Below are 19,049 nucleotides of genomic sequence, written 5' to 3' on the forward strand. Positions count from 1 at the left end.
AATTTATATTAATACACTGCATAAAAATCTAGCCCAATATAATAATTTCTAAAAAATATATTACCTTCAATAATAAGACATTTGAAAAATTGTTGTTGCACTCAGAAAAAAAGGAGCAGTTGAGGAATATCAAAAAAAAGAGATCCCTTTTACTGTGTTTATAACAGAGGGTATAAGGTTGCATTGAGATGCAACACCCAGGTGAAGTAGCTGAATAGTAAATAGCATCTATTAACACATAACATTTCCATAATTACTAGACTGCGAAAAGTCTAAGTAATAAATGTGAAATTAGTCGGTAACATATGCATGTCCCCCGGCTAGGATGTACATCAAAATTGGTGTTTATAATTATAAGCTGGGGGCTATGTGAGTGCATGAAATTTCCTCACTTACCTTGAGAAGCACCCATTCTACTGTGCTTTTAGCTGCAGAAAAGACTGCCTCCAGTAGAGAGCCAATCCAGTGCAGTGCCAGCAACAGCACAGGATATATCAAAGAGTACAAAAACAAGCCAACAGGATGAGGCTAAGGGACAAGTCACGGCAACATCTGTGGTAGGCTAGTGATAAACTCCTGCAGGATAATTAAATTCATTGCCTAAGTACTCTGATATCCCCTCTATGTATAGCCAAGAATCCAGAGGGGGACAAAAGTTCTCACATAGCTTTGAGAACCCTTTAAGTTGACAAAGAAACTGGTGCACTTCACTTCTTCACCTTCCTTCTGAGAGGCAAAGATAAGACTATAATACCAGAATAGTGGGAGGGATTAAGTGTTCTCAGAGGTTTTGGAATCTTTGCCTCTTTCTAGTGGCCAGGAGTTGAATCCCAGGAGTAATGGCTCGTGGACTCTCACCACATTTTAAAAGAAAAAAAAAAGAAAAAACAAAAAATGTCACTTAAAGGGACACTGTATTAAAGAGATTGACAGTATGCATATGAGAGTAGCATTTACAAGTGTCAAATATTTTTGCTTGCCTGATAGAAAAAAAATATTTAAAAGTAATTAAAATATAAAACGAATAATGTACTAATGATTTTGTACTTCCTACTTATCCTCACTGGTTGATAAGAACACCTGACTCTGCTTTTGTGAAAGTGAGGGACTACCTTTACAGATGGATTGTTTTGGCATTAGGTATTTCAATGAGATTTTAACAATGATACAGTCATATTGTGGCATTAAATGTGTGATGTGATATTCAGGTCTGAACGTGACGTATAACATTACATTAGGTGTGAACATGAGATCTGGTGCACCCAGAGTCAATGTAAATGACAGTTTGCAACTTATTGGACAGAAAGCAGTAATGTTGATGTTTGGGTTATAATGAGGGTAAACTTACTGTTAAGAGTGGGGTCATTGCTAGCAGATGAGTCGATAGGTGCAGTAGTCGTAGAATCCTTACTCCTCTTGGATCTTGCTGCTGGCGTCTGTGTTACCACACGAATTATGAAGAGATATGGCCCATCCTTCCATGTTTTCATGACAGCATTCGTTACAGGAGCAGAGAGTACAGAGAGCTGTTGGCAGTAATGAGTTCACATGCAGGAGAAAGATCAACATGAACCTTCCAATACAATTTACTACATTAGACCCACATGCACCCACAAACAATTATTTTCTGGACGGTTACCAAATGACTTCTCTCTTAATATACACAATAAAAAAACTGCTATGTAATGTGTTGGAGCCAAATGTTGAAGATCATAAGAAAAATATATAAACTACTTTTATGTGTGCATAAAACTGCGGTTTCTGCTAATTGAAACCACAACCTAATCAAATGGGCTGAGTTTCCAGGAAGAGCATACCTCATAAGCTAAGTTTTACATATTTACACAAAAACCTCCTCACCTTACACAGTGAGACAAAAATTGAGAGAGAACAATGGCAAATATATAGTTTCGTTTGTCAACTGAGATAATTTGGGCAGTTGCCAAATGAGCAATGGGTCCATTGCCTGAATGTGTCTCTTGCAGAACTGTGATGCGCAGGTGCAATTAAGCCTTCTAATTACCAAAGTCAATAACTACCTAAGGCAAAAATCCCAGTTTTGTTCTCAGTACTAGAATGGAATCTGAATGGAACACCAAGTAAGACAGGTCACATTGAAGAGCAGACAATTCTGACACTCTGAGATCAGAGGAAATAGGTAACAACAAGTTCACTTTAAAAGTGGGCAACCTGATATCAACAGAATATGAATACATAGGCTCAAATGGAACCTGTTGAAGAGCTCTACAAACAAGGAAAAGGCTCCATGGAGGAGCAACATGTTTTAAAACAGGACTAAGTCTAGCAATAGTCTGAATCAACTCCTGAACATCTGGGAAAGGAGCCAACTATTCTTAAAAACAGAATTGAAAGATCAGTAATCTGAACCTTAAGGGAACTGGCCTTTCTCCAGACTATCCTGAAGAAACTGCAAGATACATGGAATCCTCACTATATGCCAGGAAAATCCACACTTTTCACTCCAATACAGGTGAGCCATCCAGATCTTATATTTATATCTAGCAACAGGCTTGCATGCTTAAATGAATCGATCATCTTCTCTGAGAATCCTCTCTGAGACAAGACTAGTCGTACAATGCAGTCAAACTCAGGGTATCTAGGTTTTAATAGAACAGGCCTTGCTCTAGAAGGACCGGACTCAGAGACAACCGCAATGGAGGAGCAGATGGTATACAGACTTAGTGGGAATGTTAAGTCCTGCGTGGCCACACAGAAGGCAGAAGAATCACTAAAATTCCCTCCTGTTTGGTCCTAGCTACCACAGGGCAGCAGCATGATCGGAGGAAACAGATACACTAGATTGAAGTGCCAGGGGACCGCCAGCGAGTCCACCAGAGGGTCTCTCAATCTCGATCCATATCTCAGTAATTTGGCATTGAGACGGGAAGCCATTAAGTCTATCTCTGGACTCTGTGGGTGAACACCTCCTGGTTTATGGGCCATTCCCCGAGTGGAGAATATATCTGTTTAGAAAATCTGCTTCCCAGATCTTCACAACTGGAATGTGAATGGCTGATATCTAACAATGGCATGTCTCTGCCCATGGAAGAATGCAGGATACCTCCTGCATTGCCAGAGAGCTTCAGGTTCCACCCTAACACTTAACATAAGTCGCAGTTTTGATGCTGTCCAATTGGAATCAAATATATAAAACGGGTGGAACGAAGCAGAGGCTACGACCAAAAAGCATTGAAGATGGCCGTCAATTCCAGAAAGTTGATGGGCGTCCCTGAGTCCTCAGAGTCCCACACATCACCCTACCCTTGACAAGCCCGCATTTGTAGTAAAATTCACCCAGGATGGACGTAGAAAACATTCCCCGAAGAACAGGATTCTGTGACTGCCACCAGTCAAGAGACTCTTGTCTGTGGATTCAGAGATATTACCTGTGACAGGTCTGAATGGTCCCCATTCTACTGTCTGAGCATACATAATTGAAGAGGTCTTAGATTAAAGCGAGCAAACGGAATGGCAGCCAAAGTCACAACCTTAGACCTAGCCATTCCAAGCATTAAGCCGCTGAAGGCCGAGGAGAGGCTTAAAATATAAAACAGCCAGCCCTAAGCTTCTCCCTGTGTTTATCTATGGGATATACATGCATACAGATAGAATGCAAGATAATGCCCAGAAATACCACTCTCAAAATGGGGTTGAGAAAATGTATTTCCAGAAATAATTTCCAAAGTAACTTTCTAAGAGAGTTGTCTCAAAAGGTAAAGATGGTGCCTGAACCAATATGTCAGCAAAACACAGTGCCAACGCAATCATTTGTAGTCTGCCTACAAGAAAGAGGACTCCTAGAACCATTGTTGAGATCCTGGGAGCCGTAGCTAAACCAAATGTAAGAGCTATAAAGTGGAAAGGCTTGTCCAGGAAAGCAAAAACATAGATACTGGAATGAAAAGGCTTGAAAAGCATAGATAATGCTAGGAAAGTAAAGGTAAGGTTATTCTGATAATTCACCAGATATTTTTATTTCCCGAATCAGAAATAAGTATGGCTAAGAATGGGTACTGCTTATAAATCAGTACATATGTTTATTTCCCATATAAGAAATAGGTATAGTTAAGAATGGGAATAATGATAAAATGCCAGATGTGTTTGTTTTCAATAGATAAGTATGGTTAAGTACTGGTAATATAAATAGACCACCAAAGAAGTTATTTTTCATATAAAACTAAGTATGGTGAAGCATTGGTAATGGTAATAAGACACTATATATGTTTTCTGTCCATATAAGAAATAAAAAGGGCTAAGCACTGGTAATACTGATAAAAACAACAGATCTACATATTTTCTATATAATAAATAAGCATGGTTAAGCACTGATAATGCTGAGAAACCACTGTGTATGCATATTGCACATTCAAGAAATAAGTATGGGTAAGCACCAATAATGCTGATAAACTACTCCATATGTTTATATTCTATATAAGAAATAAATATGGTTAAAGGGACACTAATCCCACATTTTTTTATTTAGTGATTCAGATAAAGCATGCAATTTTAAGCAACTTTTTATTAATTTTTCTTCATTCTCTTGCTATCTTTATATAAAAAGCAGGTTTGTAAAGTTTAAGAACTGGCCCAATTTGTGGTTCAGAACCTGGGTTATGCTTGCTTATTGGTTTGCTAAATGTAGCCACCAATAAAGCAAGCGCTATCCAGGGTGCTGAACCTAAAATGTGCTGGCTCCTAAGATTTAAATTCCTGCTTTTTAAATAAAGATATTAAGAGAACAAAGGAAAATTGAGAGTGGGAGTAAAATAGAAAGATGCTTCAAATTGTATGCTCTATCTGAATCAGTAAAGAAAAAAAAAACTGATTAGCATCCCTTTAAGCACTAGATAATGCTGATAAATCACCATTCAAGATTATCTTCTATATAAGAATGGTTAAACGCTGGGAATGTTGCTGAAATTACCAGACCCATTTTATATTATATAGAAGAAATAAGCATGTTTAAATTTGGCAATACTGATAAACCACTTTATATGAACATCCTGAAATAAGAAATAAGTATGACATCAAATATGATAATTATCTATTATAGATAAGAATGGTAAGCTTTGGTAACACTTGAAACCACCATATGCGATTAATTCCCATATAAGCAATCAGTATATTTGAGCACTTGGAAAGTTAATAAATCACTAGATATCTCATATTACACATAAGCCATAAGTGTGGTTAAAGTGATGGTAAATCCTAGCGTTTGTGAAACGCTAGGATTACGATTGGAACAGGTTAAGGGGTACTTCATGCTGAAAGTTCCATTATTTGTTTGAAGCGTTCGCCACACTGCTCAGGCAGCCCATGGCAGAACGCTATTTTGCTGAGAAGTGAAGTTTCCACCTCTTAGCCAATAGCCGGGCTTCAAACAAATAAAGGAACCTTTCAGCATAAAGTATTTTATACTTCATGACTTAAAGTCCCCTTTATTTGTTACAATGGTAAATCCTAGCCTTTACCATCACTTTAAGCCCTGGGACTGATAAATCACCAAGCATGAGTATGTTTCCAATAATAAGTATATGAAAACACTGGTTAAACTCTATTTACCAGATATGTTTATTATCCACATAGGCAATAAATATAGAATGCACTGTTAAGACATATATATGTAAAATGACTAAAAAAAAAATGAATAAAAATGTGTTCGGTCTGTGATAGTAGTGCGCTCCAGCTCCATAACGAAACAGACTAATTCCGTGCCAAACCACTGCCTCCAGTCAACCCCTGACTAGTTACCCTCACACTGTACTGCCTTAGTCTCTATAACAGATGCGCCCCCCATATGGGAATGTATTGTAAACTTTGCAAGCATAAAAATGAATAAATGCATTAAAAGTGCCCTTCCATGCATTGAGTCCTAGGTCCCCGCTCTGAAAGGAGTGCTGCCATAAAGGAGTTAATAACCCCTTACTGTACCAGGTTGCAGGCAAATTGACAATATCTCCTTTCCCTTTCAGGCAACAAGCCATTAGGGGATAAAAGAATTGAAATTAGTATATGTTTTAAAATTCAGACACACACTGTGTAAGTATAAAATAGTAAAAATGCCAAGGGAGTGTCCTCAAGAACGACCTTGGTCTCGAGGTCCCATATAGTGCCCAGAATGGATCTAGAGCGAATGCTGCCATAAAGGAGTAACTTACCCCTTACTGTCCTAGGTTGTAGGTAATCTGGCAATATCTCCTACTCTATTAGGAAACAAGCCATTAGAGGGGATAAAGAATAAAATTCAGTACTTACCCAGCTTCAGTTCATTCTGAGACATGGAACTCAAAGAAATTTAGTAACTAACACGTTTAGCCAGAAAAGGGGGGAGGCGTAGGAACTTCCCAGCAACATCCAGTAGCTTACGCAAACCAAAAAAACTCTACTAAGAGAATCACATGGCTTCCAACAACTCCCCAGTCCTCTCTTGTAGGAAACAATCCATTTGAGGACAATAATCTTTATAATCTTTAGCAGAGCACCTCTCTCTGCCTATATCTATGAACAAGGCAAACAACTGGAAGGGTAGGGGAAGTGGGAGCGATACTTCAATCTTCCGTTTGGGGCGTCTTTGCCTCCTCCTGGTGGCCAGGTGAAATATTTCCCATAGGTCATTAATGTTTTTGTGGACTCTCACTGCCTTTAGAAGGAAATTACGTTTTATATGTTAAAAAAAAATAAAAAAAATATTCTCTCTCTGATTAAACTGAGTGACTGCAAAAATGTTAAAAATTGCTTTGTTCTTTGGCCAAGTTTTGTTTTGAAATCTCCAGGCTTTAAAGGGAAATGATACAATACCAAATGTTAAAGCACATGAAAGTGATGCAGCATAGCTGTAAAAAGCGGACTAGAAAATATCACCTGAACATCTCTATGTAAAAAAAGGATGATATTTTACCTCAAATTTCCTAAGTATTCACACCCCGCTGTAAAAAGACTTTAAGCAGCCAGTCAGGATGCTTGTCCCAGGACTTGCAAGGGAGTGTGCATCTGGCATGTGCAGGCACAGTCATGTTATTTTCCTATTTCATTGAAACCTCATGAGATCACAGCAAAGGCAAAGCATTACCTCGGCACTTCTGATTGGCTATTTTTTTTGTTTTTTTATCTGGTGAGCTGAATAAATTTTGAGGTAAAATGTCTTCCTTTTTCACATAGAGATGCTCAGGTGAAATTTTCTTGTCATCATTTTACATTTATGCTGCATCACTTTCAAGTGATCTAGCCTATGAGTATTATATCCCTTTAAGTTGTTAAATTACTTGGAAACCTAGACATATGAGGTATTCCTAAAATCAGGATAACAATCTATTTAGAGGTATAGTCTTTAGCTGCAGATGCTTGTATAGAGAGTATTATAAAGACAACTTCCAAAAAAAAATAAAAAAATGTTTCCTTCATTTTTTCACTATTTGTCAGTATTAAATTCACAATGTTCTTGTATGTACCCATTTAGGGTATTCAAAAGAAAGCCATGTCTGCTAAAAAAAATGCTAAGTGCACACATACACCTTATATACCAAGAGAGTGGATAATTATGGTGAAAGCAATACAGAGCAAACATCTCAAAATAACTTCTGCTCTTTAAACATGGAAACTGGGAAAAATCTCTGTCGTTAAGCAGTTAAAGGTGTTCACAACCAAAACACTATGCAACTCATTCTCACTGCACATTCTTTGATTAGCTTGAGAATAGTATGTAGCCTAATATAATAAAGTATGATGATTGCATTTAATTTGAGAACACATTTAATAATTTAAGATCTTGAAATAATCAATATTTATATCTATATATTCAATCTATATATTTAACACAAAGATTGTTTTCATCTGTTGCTTGTCACACTAGCTCATTTTTTGTAAGCAAAAACCAATTACAAGGAGTTTATCAAACTGTCTACAAATAAATCCTTTATCTTTATTTTGTAATTTAAAATAGCTGTTTTTGCCTGTTGAAACCACCATCTATACCAGTGGTTCCCAAACTGTGCGCCGCGGCACCTTGGTGCGCTGTGACTGGCCTACAGGGGTGCCACAAAAAATTCATCTTTTGCAACCGTAAAAGTGCTCATAAATGATGCGCCACTGAGAAAACCACTGATGAGACTGCATCATTTCGAGAATAGACCCGAATGTACTCACTCAGATGCGACATGCGTAGATGCGTATGATGCACAATGTTATCACATTGTGATAACCATTCTGCCAGTACCTATAAAACCGTATTTTTTTTTTTATTTTTTTTTTTTTAATTCTTTTATAGGTACTGCCAGTACCTATAAAACTGTATTTTTTTTTTTTTTTTTAAATTCTTTCATTTTTTTTCTGTAGGTAGTGTAACCCCACCTCCCCCCAATCAGCGATCTTTAGTTAGGGGGCCAATAACATCCCCTTTTCTGTAGCGTAGCTGCCCCATTCCTCCATGTCCCTTTATTTTAACGTTTCCGTAACATAGGCCCCATCCCACTTCCTCCCGCCTCCCCTGCTGGGCCGCCCACCCGACTCCCTCCCACAACTCCCACCAGCTCCAGCAGAAGATCATTACAGACAGTGACACACACACAGTGTCACCGTCTGTAACGATCAGGCATCTGCCCTCATATGGAGGCGGAGCACCATTACGTGGTTCGGTGCGATAGCCAAAGTACCGCACAATATATGTATATATATATATATATATATATATATATATATATATATATACACACATACACATATATACATATATACTATAATAAATAAGAATGTGTGGTAGTGCACAATTTAACTCTTAAATTCCAACACTCTCAAACTGTGCTGGCTGTCCTAAATAATTTACAATACTTGAGAAAGAAAGATTGAACAAAAATGAACTGTCAATCAAAGAGGGACACAGGCCGCACTTAGTTAAACAGAGTTTTATTTACTATATAGCCCTGAACAACCATGAATCTGAACGTCTACCCTCCACCCTATTCCTTTATGATACCGGAATACACACCAAATAAAAATACACAGGTATCAGAACAGACTGGCCAGTTTATAATATAATAATTATACCTATCACGCTCACATGCACCATACACATTGCATCACCTTAAACTGCAAATATGGAAACTTTGTATCATGAAAAGTCTGTATATTGTTACGGGGCCCCAAAGTTGCAGCTGTTATAAACAAAGTAAATGTTCAGTTTCCAGGCTCTTTAGTGATTATACACGCTCTGGTTCTGGACACGATTTCTTTACTTTTAACCGTATAACAACTTGATTGCAAGGTTCATACTTCTTGTCGCATTTGGTGAACAGACTTGTGAGTGATATGCATGCGGTCTCTTCTAAAGATAAACGCACAATGTACCCTGGCGGGACAGACCCGGCTGTCAGCTGCAAGACTTCAAAGCCAAAACAAAGGACTATTATTTCAGTACCTGTTTTGCAGTTTTTCAATTAGGCAATAAGAAAGTCTTTGTTACTGCAATAGGGCTGCGTCACTTGTTTACCGCCATGTACCCTTCAGCGTTTCTCTGTGAAATCCGAATGCTGCTGGCTCTGTTCTCAGCTGTTCTCTGCTGTTTCACCTGTCGTGCTTTACTCAATCATTTACTTTGTTTATAACAGCTGCAACTTTGGGGCCCCGTAACAATATACGGACTTTTCATGATACAAAGTTTTCATATTTGCAGTTTAAGGTGATACAATGTGTATGGTGCATGTGAGCGTGATAGGTATAATTATTATATTATAAACTGGCCAGTCTGTTCTAATACCTGTGTATTTTTATTTGGTGTGTATTCCGGTATCATAAAGGAATAGGGTGGAGGGTAGACGTTCAGATTCATGGTTGTTCAGGGCTATATAGTAAATAAAAACAGAATTTATGTTTACCTGATAAATTACTTTCTCCAACGGTGTGTCCGGTCCACGGCGTCATCCTTACTTGTGGGATATTCTCTTCCCCAACAGGAAATGGCAAAGAGCCCAGCAAAGCTGGTCACATGATCCCTCCTAGGCTCCGCCTACCCCAGTCATTCGACCGACGTTAAGGAGGAATATTTGCATAGGAGAAACCATATGGTACCGTGGTGACTGTAGTTAAAGAAAATAAATTATCAGAAATGATTAAAAAAACCAGGGCGGGCCGTGGACCGGACACACCGTTGGAGAAAGTAATTTATCAGGTAAACATAAATTCTGTTTTCTCCAACATAGGTGTGTCCGGTCCACGGCGTCATCCTTACTTGTGGGAACCAATACCAAAGCTTTAGGACACGGATGAAGGGAGGGAGCAAATCAGGTCACCTAAATGGAAGGCACCACGGCTTGCAAAACCTTTCTCCCAAAAATAGCCTCAGAAGAAGCAAAAGTATCAAACTTGTAAAATTTGGTAAAAGTGTGCAGTGAAGACCAAGTCGCTGCCCTACATATCTGATCAACAGAAGCCTCGTTCTTGAAGGCCCATGTGGAAGCCACAGCCCTAGTGGAATGAGCTGTGATTCTTTCGGGAGGCTGCCGTCCGGCAGTCTCGTAAGCCAATCTGATGATGCTTTTAATCCAAAAAGAGAGAGAGGTAGAAGTTGCTTTTTGACCTCTCCTTTTACCGGAATAAACAACAAACAAGGAAGATGTTTGTCTGAAATCCTTTGTAGCATCTAAATAGAATTTTAGAGCGCGAACAACATCCAAATTGTGCAACAAACGTTCCTTCTTTGAAACTGGTTTCGGACACAGAGAAGGTACGATAATCTCCTGGTTAATGTTTTTGTTAGAAACAACTTTTGGAAGAAAACCAGGTTTAGTACGTAAAACCACCTTATCTGCATGGAACACCAGATAAGGAGGAGAACACTGCAGAGCAGATAATTCTGAAACTCTTCTAGCAGAAGAAATTGCAACTAAAAACAAAACTTTCCAAGATAATAACTTAATATCAACGGAATGCAAGGGTTCAAACGGAACCCCCTGAAGAACTGAAAGAACTAAATTGAGACTCCAAGGAGGAGTCAAAGGCTTGTAAACAGGCTTAATTCTAACCAGAGCCTGAACAAAGGCTTGAACATCTGGCACAGCGGCCAGCCTTTTGTGAAGTAACACAGACAAGGCAGAAATCTGTCCCTTCAGGGAACTTGCAGATAATCCTTTTTCCAATCCTTCTTGAAGGAAGGATAGAATCCTAGGAATCTTAACCTTGTCCCAAGGGAATCCTTTAGATTCACACCAACAGATATATTTTTTCCAAATTTTGTGGTAAATCTTTCTAGTTACAGGCTTTCTGGCCTGAACAAGAGTATCGATAACAGAATCTGAGAATCCTCGCTTCGATAAGATCAAGCGTTCAATCTCCAAGCAGTCAGCTGGAGTGAAACCAGATTCGGATGTTCGAACGGACCCTGAACAAGAAGGTCTCGTCTCAAAGGTAGCTTCCAAGGAGGAGCCGATGACATATTCACCAGATCTGCGTACCAAGTCCTGCGTGGCCACGCAGGAGCTATCAAGATCACCGACGCCCTCTCCTGATTGATCCTGGCTACCAGCCTGGGGATGAGAGGAAACGGCGGGAACACATAAGCTAGTTTGAAGGTCCAAGGTGCTACTAGTGCATCCACTAGAGCCGCCTTGGGATCCCTGGATCTGGACCCGTAGCAGGGAACTTTGAAGTTCTGACGAGAGGCCATCAGATCCATGTCTGGAATGCCCCACAGCTGAGTGACTTGGGCAAAGATTTCCGGATGGAGTTCCCACTCCCCCGGATGCAATGTCTGACGACTCAGAAAATCCGCTTCCCAATTTTCCACTCCTGGGATGTGGATAGCAGACAGGTGGCAGGAGTGAGACTCCGCCCATAGAATGATTTTGGTCACTTCTTCCATCGCCAGGGAACTCCTTGTTCCCCCCTGATGGTTGATGTACGCAACAGTTGTCATGTTGTCTGATTGAAACCGTATGAACTTGGCCCTCGCTAGCTGAGGCCAAGCCTTGAGAGCATTGAATATCGCTCTCAGTTCCAGAATATTTATCGGTAGAAGAGATTCTTCCCGAGACCAAAGACCCTGAGCTTTCAGGGATCCCCAGACCGCGCCCCAGCCCATCAGACTGGCGTCGGTCGTGACAATGACCCACTCTGGTCTGCGGAATGTCATCCCTCGTGACAGGTTGTCCAGGGACAGCCACCAACGGAGTGAGTCTCTGGTCCTCTGATTTACTTGTATCTTCGGAGACAAGTCTGTATAGTCCCCATTCCACTGACTGAGCATGCACAGTTGTAATGGTCTTAGATGAATGCGTGCAAAAGGAACAATGTCCATTGCCGCTACCATCAACCCGATCACTTCCATGCACTGAGCTATGGAAGGAAGAGGAACGGAATGAAGTATCCGACAAGAGTCTAGAAGTTTTGTTTTTCTGGCCTCTGTCAGAAAAATCCTCATTTCTAAGGAGTCTATTATTGTTCCCAAGAAGGGAACCCTTGTTGACGGAGATAGAGAACTCTTTTCCCCGTTCACTTTCCATCCGTGAGATCTGAGAAAGGCCAGGACAATGTCCGTGTGAGCCTTTGCTTGAGGAAGGGACGACGCTTGAATCAGAATGTCGTCCAAGTAAGGTACTACAGCAATGCCCCTTGGTCTTAGCACAGCTAGAAGGGACCCTAGTACCTTTGTGAAAATCCTTGGAGCAGTGGCTAATCCGAAAGGAAGCGCCACGAACTGGTAATGTTTGTCCAGGAATGCGAACCTCAGGAACCGATGATGTTCCTTGTGGATAGGAATATGTAGATACGCATCCTTTAAATCCACCGTGGTCATGAATTGACCTTCCTGGATGGAAGGAAGAATAGTTCGAATGGTTTCCATCTTGAACGATGGAACCTTGAGAAACTTGTTTAAGATCTTGAGATCTAAGATTGGTCTGAACGTTCCCTCTTTTTTGGGAACTATAAACAGATTGGAGTAGAACCCCATCCCTTGTTCTCTTAATGGAACGGGATGAATCACTCCCATTTTTAACAGGTCTTCTACACAATGTAAGAATGCCTGTCTTTTTATGTGGTCTGAAGACAACTGAGACCTGTGGAACCTCCCCCTTGGGGGAAGTCCCTTGAATTCCAGAAGATAACCTTGGGAGACTATTTCTAGCGCCCAAGGATCCAGAACATCTCTTGCCCAAGCCTGAGCGAAGAGAGAGAGTCTGCCCCCCACCAGATCCGGTCCCGGATCGGGGGCCAACATTTCATGCTGTCTTGGTAGCAGTGGCAGGTTTCTTGGCCTGCTTTCCCTTGTTCCAGCCTTGCATTGGTCTCCAAGCTGGCTTGGCTTGAGAAGTATTACCCTCTTGCTTAGAGGACGTAGCACTTTGGGCTGGTCCGTTTCTACGAAAGGGACGAAAATTAGGTTTATTTTTTGCCTTGAAAGGCCGATCCTGAGGAAGGGCGTGGCCCTTACCCCCAGTGATATCCGAGATAATCTCTTTCAAGTCAGGGCCAAACAGCGTTTTCCCCTTGAAAGGAATGTTAAGTAGCTTGTTCTTGGAAGACGCATCAGCCGACCAAGATTTCAACCAAAGCGCTCTGCGCGCCACAATAGCAAACCCAGAATTCTTAGCCGCTAACCTAGCCAATTGCAAAGTGGCGTCTAGGGTGAAAGAATTAGCCAATTTGAGAGCATTGATTCTGTCCATAATCTCCTCATAAGGAGGGGAATCACTGTCGACCGCCTTTATCAGCTCATCGAACCAGAAACATGCGGCTGTAGCGACAGGGACAATGCATGAAATTGGTTGTAGAAGGTAACCCTGCTGAACAAACATCTTTTTAAGCAAACCTTCTAATTTTTTATCCATAGGATCTTTGAAAGCACAACTATCCTCTATGGGTATAGTGGTGCGTTTGTTTAAAGTGGAAACCGCTCCCTCGACCTTGGGGACTGTCTGCCATAAGTCCTTTCTGGGGTCGACCATAGGAAACAATTTTTTAAATATGGGGGGAGGGACGAAAGGAATACCGGGCCTTTCCCATTCTTTATTAACAATGTCCGCCACCCGCTTGGGTATAGGAAAAGCTTCTGGGAGCCCCGGCACCTCTAGGAACTTGTCCATTTTACATAGTTTCTCTGGGATGACCAACTTGTCACAATCATCCAGAGTGGATAATACCTCCTTAAGCAGAATGCGGAGATGTTCCAACTTAAATTTAAATGCAATCACATCAGGTTCAGCTTGTTGAGAAATGTTCCCTGAATCAGTAATTTCTCCCTCAGACAAAACCTCCCTGGCCCCATCAGACTGAGTTAGGGGCCCTTCAGAAATATTAATATCAGCGTCGTCATGCTCTTCAGTATCTAAAACAGAGCAGTCGCGCTTACGCTGATAAGTGTTCATTTTGGCTAAAATGTTTTTGACAGAATTATCCATTACAGCCGTTAATTGTTGCATAGTAAGGAGTATTGGCGCGCTAGATGTACTAGGGGCCTCCTGAGTGGGCAAGACTCGTGTAGACGAAGGAGGGAATGATGCAGTACCATGCTTACTCCCCTCACTTGAGGAATCATCTTGGGCATCATTGTCATTGTCACATAAATCACATTTATTTAAATGAATAGGAATTCTGGCTTCCCCACATTCAGAACACAGTCTATCTGGTAGTTCAGACATGTTAAACAGGCATAAACTTGATAACAAGTACAAAAAACGTTTTAAAATAAAACCGTTACTGTCACTTTAAATTTTAAACTGAACACACTTTATTACTGCAAATGCGAAAAAACATGAAGTAATTGTTCAAAATTCACCAAATTTTCACCACAGTGTCTTAAAGCCTTAAAAGTATTGCACACCAAATTTGGAAGCTTTAACCCTTAAAATAACGGAACCGGAGCCGTTTTGAACTTTAACCCCTTTACAGTCCCTGGTATCTGCTTTGCTGAGACCCAACCAAGCCCCAAGGGGAATACGATACCAAATGACGCCTTCAGAAAGTCTTTTCTAAGTATCAGAGCTCCTCTCACATGCGACTGCATGCCATGCCTCTCAAAAACAAGTGCGCAACACCGGCGCGAAAATGAGGCTCTGCCTATGCTTTGGGAAAGCCCCTAAAGAATAAGGTGTCTAAAACAGTGCCTGCCGATATTATTATATCAAAATACCCAGATAAAATGATTCCTCAAGGCTAAATATGTGTTAATAATCAATCGATTTAGCCCAAAAAAAAGTCTACAGTCTTAATAAGCCCTTTTTGAAGCCCTTATTTACAATCGTAATAAACATGGCTTACCGGATCCCAGAGGGAAAATGACAGCTTCCAGCATTACATCGTCTTGTTAGAATGTGTCATACCTCAAGCAGCAAGAGACTGCTCACTGTTCCCCCAACTGAAGTTAATTGCTCTCAACAGTCCTGTGTGGAACAGCCATGGATTTTAGTGACGGTTGCTAAAATCATTTTCCTCATACAAACAGAAATCTTCATCTCTTTTCTGTTTCTGAGTAAATAGTACATACCAGCACTATTTCAAAATAACAAACTCTTGATTGAATAATAAAAACTACAGTTAAACACTAAAAAACTCTAAGCCATCTCCGTGGAGATGTTGCCTGTACAACGGCAAAGAGAATGACTGGGGTAGGCGGAGCCTAGGAGGGATCATGTGACCAGCTTTGCTGGGCTCTTTGCCATTTCCTGTTGGGGAAGAGAATATCCCACAAGTAAGGATGACGCCGTGGACCGGACACACCTATGTTGGAGAAACTCTGTTTAACTAAGTGCGGCCTGTGTCCCTCTTTGATTGACAGTTCATTTTTGTTCAATCCTTCTTTCTCAAGTATTGTATATACATATATACACACACACACACACGTCGGATTGGGTGAAGGGGTTAAAGAGAAAAATTTACAGTACACTGTTCCTTTAAGAAAAAAAGATTTGCTTTAATGATCAAATTTAATCACTTACCTCTGTCTCTGTAGTTCCATTTTTATTTGTTTCATTATTCTTCCTCTGAAAAACATCATATCATAGTAATGCCTTACCAAAAATATGCTCTGTATACATTTCTATTCAGAATACAAATATAACTATATTAAGGGTAGAATTTATCATTGCAGGTAGACAGGTTCACAACGCATGGGCGAAACTTAACCCTTTCGTGACCGGGTTATAAAGTCTACATCGGAACAACGTTCCGACTTGGACAAATTGAAATCATGCGATCGTGTAAACGATCGCAAGATTTCAATTATGGGATTGCGTCTGGGGGGCGTCCCTATGACGCTAGGAACGACCTCCAGACCGCGATCAAATCCTGCAAGCTCAGTTGGCTTCAGGACAGCCGTTTGCCATGATGTTGTATTCCGTCATAACGGCTTTAAAGCCCAGCGCCGTTGTGACGGAAAACAACGGCATAATGGCGGGAAAAGGTTTAAGTGATGGTAAATTCAAGCGTATAACAAACACTTATTTACCATCACTAAAAACAAACAGTTTATGTCATCGTCTCCTAAAAACGGCATTAAACTCACCCTGTGAGGAAAGTATATCGCTAACTCAGCGCCTCCAGCCACGGCACAGAGCTCTTCTCCAATGGGTTGAAGTTTCCACCTCTAGGCCAATAGCCGAGCTAGGATGTCAGTTTATACGCACGACTATTGGTTTAGAGGTGGAAACGTCACCTCCTTGAAGAAAGCACTGTGCGATGGCTGGCCGGAGGCGCTAAGTTAGAGATATACTTTCCTCACAGATAGTGTGAGTTTAACACAGTTTTTTAGGAAACGATGACAGAAACAAATGTTTACTTTAAGTGATGGTAAATCCTAGCGTTTGCTATAAGCTTGGATTTACCATCACTTTAATATTGCACAAGAGGTTTCATGTGCAATGCTGCCTCCTGCCAAACCAATTGAGCAAGAGCAGGGAATGTCAATCACCCCGAACGAGCGACTGTGGAGGGCATATTGATCTTGTCACCTCTGTGGTGGTGTAAGCAAAAACATAATTTATGCTTACCTGATAAATTCCTTTCTTCTGTTGTGTGATCAGTCCACGGGTCATCATTACTTCTGGGATATAACTCCTCCCCAACAGGAAATGCAAGAGGATTCACCCAGCAGAGCTGCATATAGCTCCTCCCCTCTACGTCAGTCCCAGTCATTCGACCAAGAATCAACGAGAAAGGAGTAACCAAGGGTGAAGTGGTGACTGGAGTATAATTTAAAAGATATTTACCTGCCTTAAAACAGGGCGGGCCGTGGACTGATCACACAACAGAAGAAAGGAATTTATCAGGTAAGCATAAATTATGTTTTCTTCTGTTATGTGTGATCAGTCCACGGGTCATCATTACTTCTGGGATACCAATACCAAAGCAAAAGTACACGGATGACGGGAGGGATAGGCAGGCTCATTATACAGAAGGAACCACTGCCTGAAGAACCTTTCTCCCAAAAATAGCCTCCGAAGAAGCAAAAGTGTCAAATTTGTAAAATTTGGAAAAAGTATGAAGCGAAGACCAAGTTGCAGCCTTGCAAATCTGTTCAACAGAGGCCTCATTCTTAAAGGCCCAAGTGGAAGCCACAGCTCTAGTGGAGTGAGCTGTAATTCTTTCAGGAGGCTGCTGTCCAGCAGTCTCATAGGCTAAACGTATTATGCTACGAAGCCAAAAAGAGAGAGAGGTAGCAGAAGCTTTTTGACCTCTCCTCTGTCCAGAGTAAACGACAAACAAGGAAGAAGTTTGGCGAAAATCTTTAGTTGCCTGCAAGTAGAACTTGAGGGCACGAACTACATCCAGATTGTGTAAAAGACGTTCCTTCTTTGAAGAAGGATTTGGACACAATGATGGGACAACAATCTCTTGATTGATGTTCCTGTTAGTGACTACCTTAGGTAAGAACCCAGGTTTAGTACGCAGAACTACCTTGTCTGAGTGAAAAATCAGATAAGGGGAATCACAATGTAAGGCTGATAACTCAGAGACTCTTCGAGCCGAGGAAATAGCCATTAAAAACAGAACTTTCCAAGATAACATTTTTATATCAATGGAATGAAGGGGTTCAAACGGAACACCCTGTAAAACGTTAAGAACTAAGTTTAAACTCCATGGTGGAGCAACAGCTTTAAACACAGGCTTGATCCTAGCTAAAGCCTGACAAAAGGACTGGACGTCTGGATTTTCTGACAGACGTCTGTGTAACAAGATGGACAGAGCTGAAATCTGTCCCTTTAATGAACTAGCTGATAAACCCTTTTCTAAACCTTCTTGTAGAAAAGACAATATCCTAGCGATCCTAACCTTACTCCAGGAGTAACCTTTGGATTCGCACCAGTATAGGTATTTCCGCCATATTTTATGGTAAATCCTTCTGGTAACAGGCTTCCTAGCCTGAATCAGGGTATCAATAACCGACTCAGAAAAACCACGTTTTGATAAAATCAAGCGTTCAATTTCCAAGCAGTCAGCTTCAGAGAAGTTAGATTTTGATGTTTGAATGGACCCTGTATCAGAAGGTCCTGTCTTAGAGGTAGAGACCAAGGCGGACAGGATGACATGTCCACTAGATCTGCATACCAAGTCCTGCGTGGCCAAGCAGGTGCTATTAGAATTACTGATGCTCTCTCCTGTTTGATTTTGGCAATCAATCGAGGAAGCAGCGGGAAGGGTGGAAACACATAAGCCATCCTGAAGTTCCAAGGTGCTGTCAAAGCATCTATCAGAACTGCTCCCGGATCCCTGGATCTGGACCCGTAGCGAGGAAGTTTGGCGTTCTGGCGAGACGCCATGAGATCTATCTCTGGTTTGCCCCAACGTCGAAGTATTTGGGCAAAGACCTCCGGATGAAGTTCCCACTCCCCCGGATGAAAAGTCTGGCGACTCAAGAAATCCGCCTCCCAGTTCTCCACTCCCGGGATGTGGATTGCTGACAGGTGGCAAGAGTGAGACTCTGCCCAGCGAATTATCTTTGATACTTCCATCATTGCTAGGGAGCTTCTTGTCCCTCCCTGATGGTTGATGTAAGCTACAGTCGTGATGTTGTCCGACTGAAACCTGATGAACCCCCGAGTTGTTAA

At 41.1% G+C, this 19,049-nt stretch overlaps 1 protein-coding gene across 2 annotated transcripts in view; it reads right to left on the minus strand.

Annotated features, from left to right (window-relative positions):
- Window positions 1–19,049, minus strand: part of TMEM87A (transmembrane protein 87A) — a 244,168-nt gene that overhangs the window by 154,834 nt on the left and 70,285 nt on the right. For both annotated transcript variants that reach the window (XM_053697919.1, XM_053697918.1), the window contains exons 6-7: window positions 15,942–15,986; window positions 1,349–1,526 (exon numbers count right to left, since the gene is read on the minus strand). In XM_053697919.1, the coding sequence (XP_053553894.1) occupies window positions 1,349–1,526; window positions 15,942–15,986 (223 nt within the window). The remainder of the gene's footprint in view (window positions 1–1,348; window positions 1,527–15,941; window positions 15,987–19,049) is intronic.

The sequence above is a fragment of the Bombina bombina genome, chromosome 1, assembly GCF_027579735.1.
Source record: "Bombina bombina isolate aBomBom1 chromosome 1, aBomBom1.pri, whole genome shotgun sequence".
Taxonomy (NCBI): domain Eukaryota; kingdom Metazoa; phylum Chordata; class Amphibia; order Anura; family Bombinatoridae; genus Bombina; species Bombina bombina.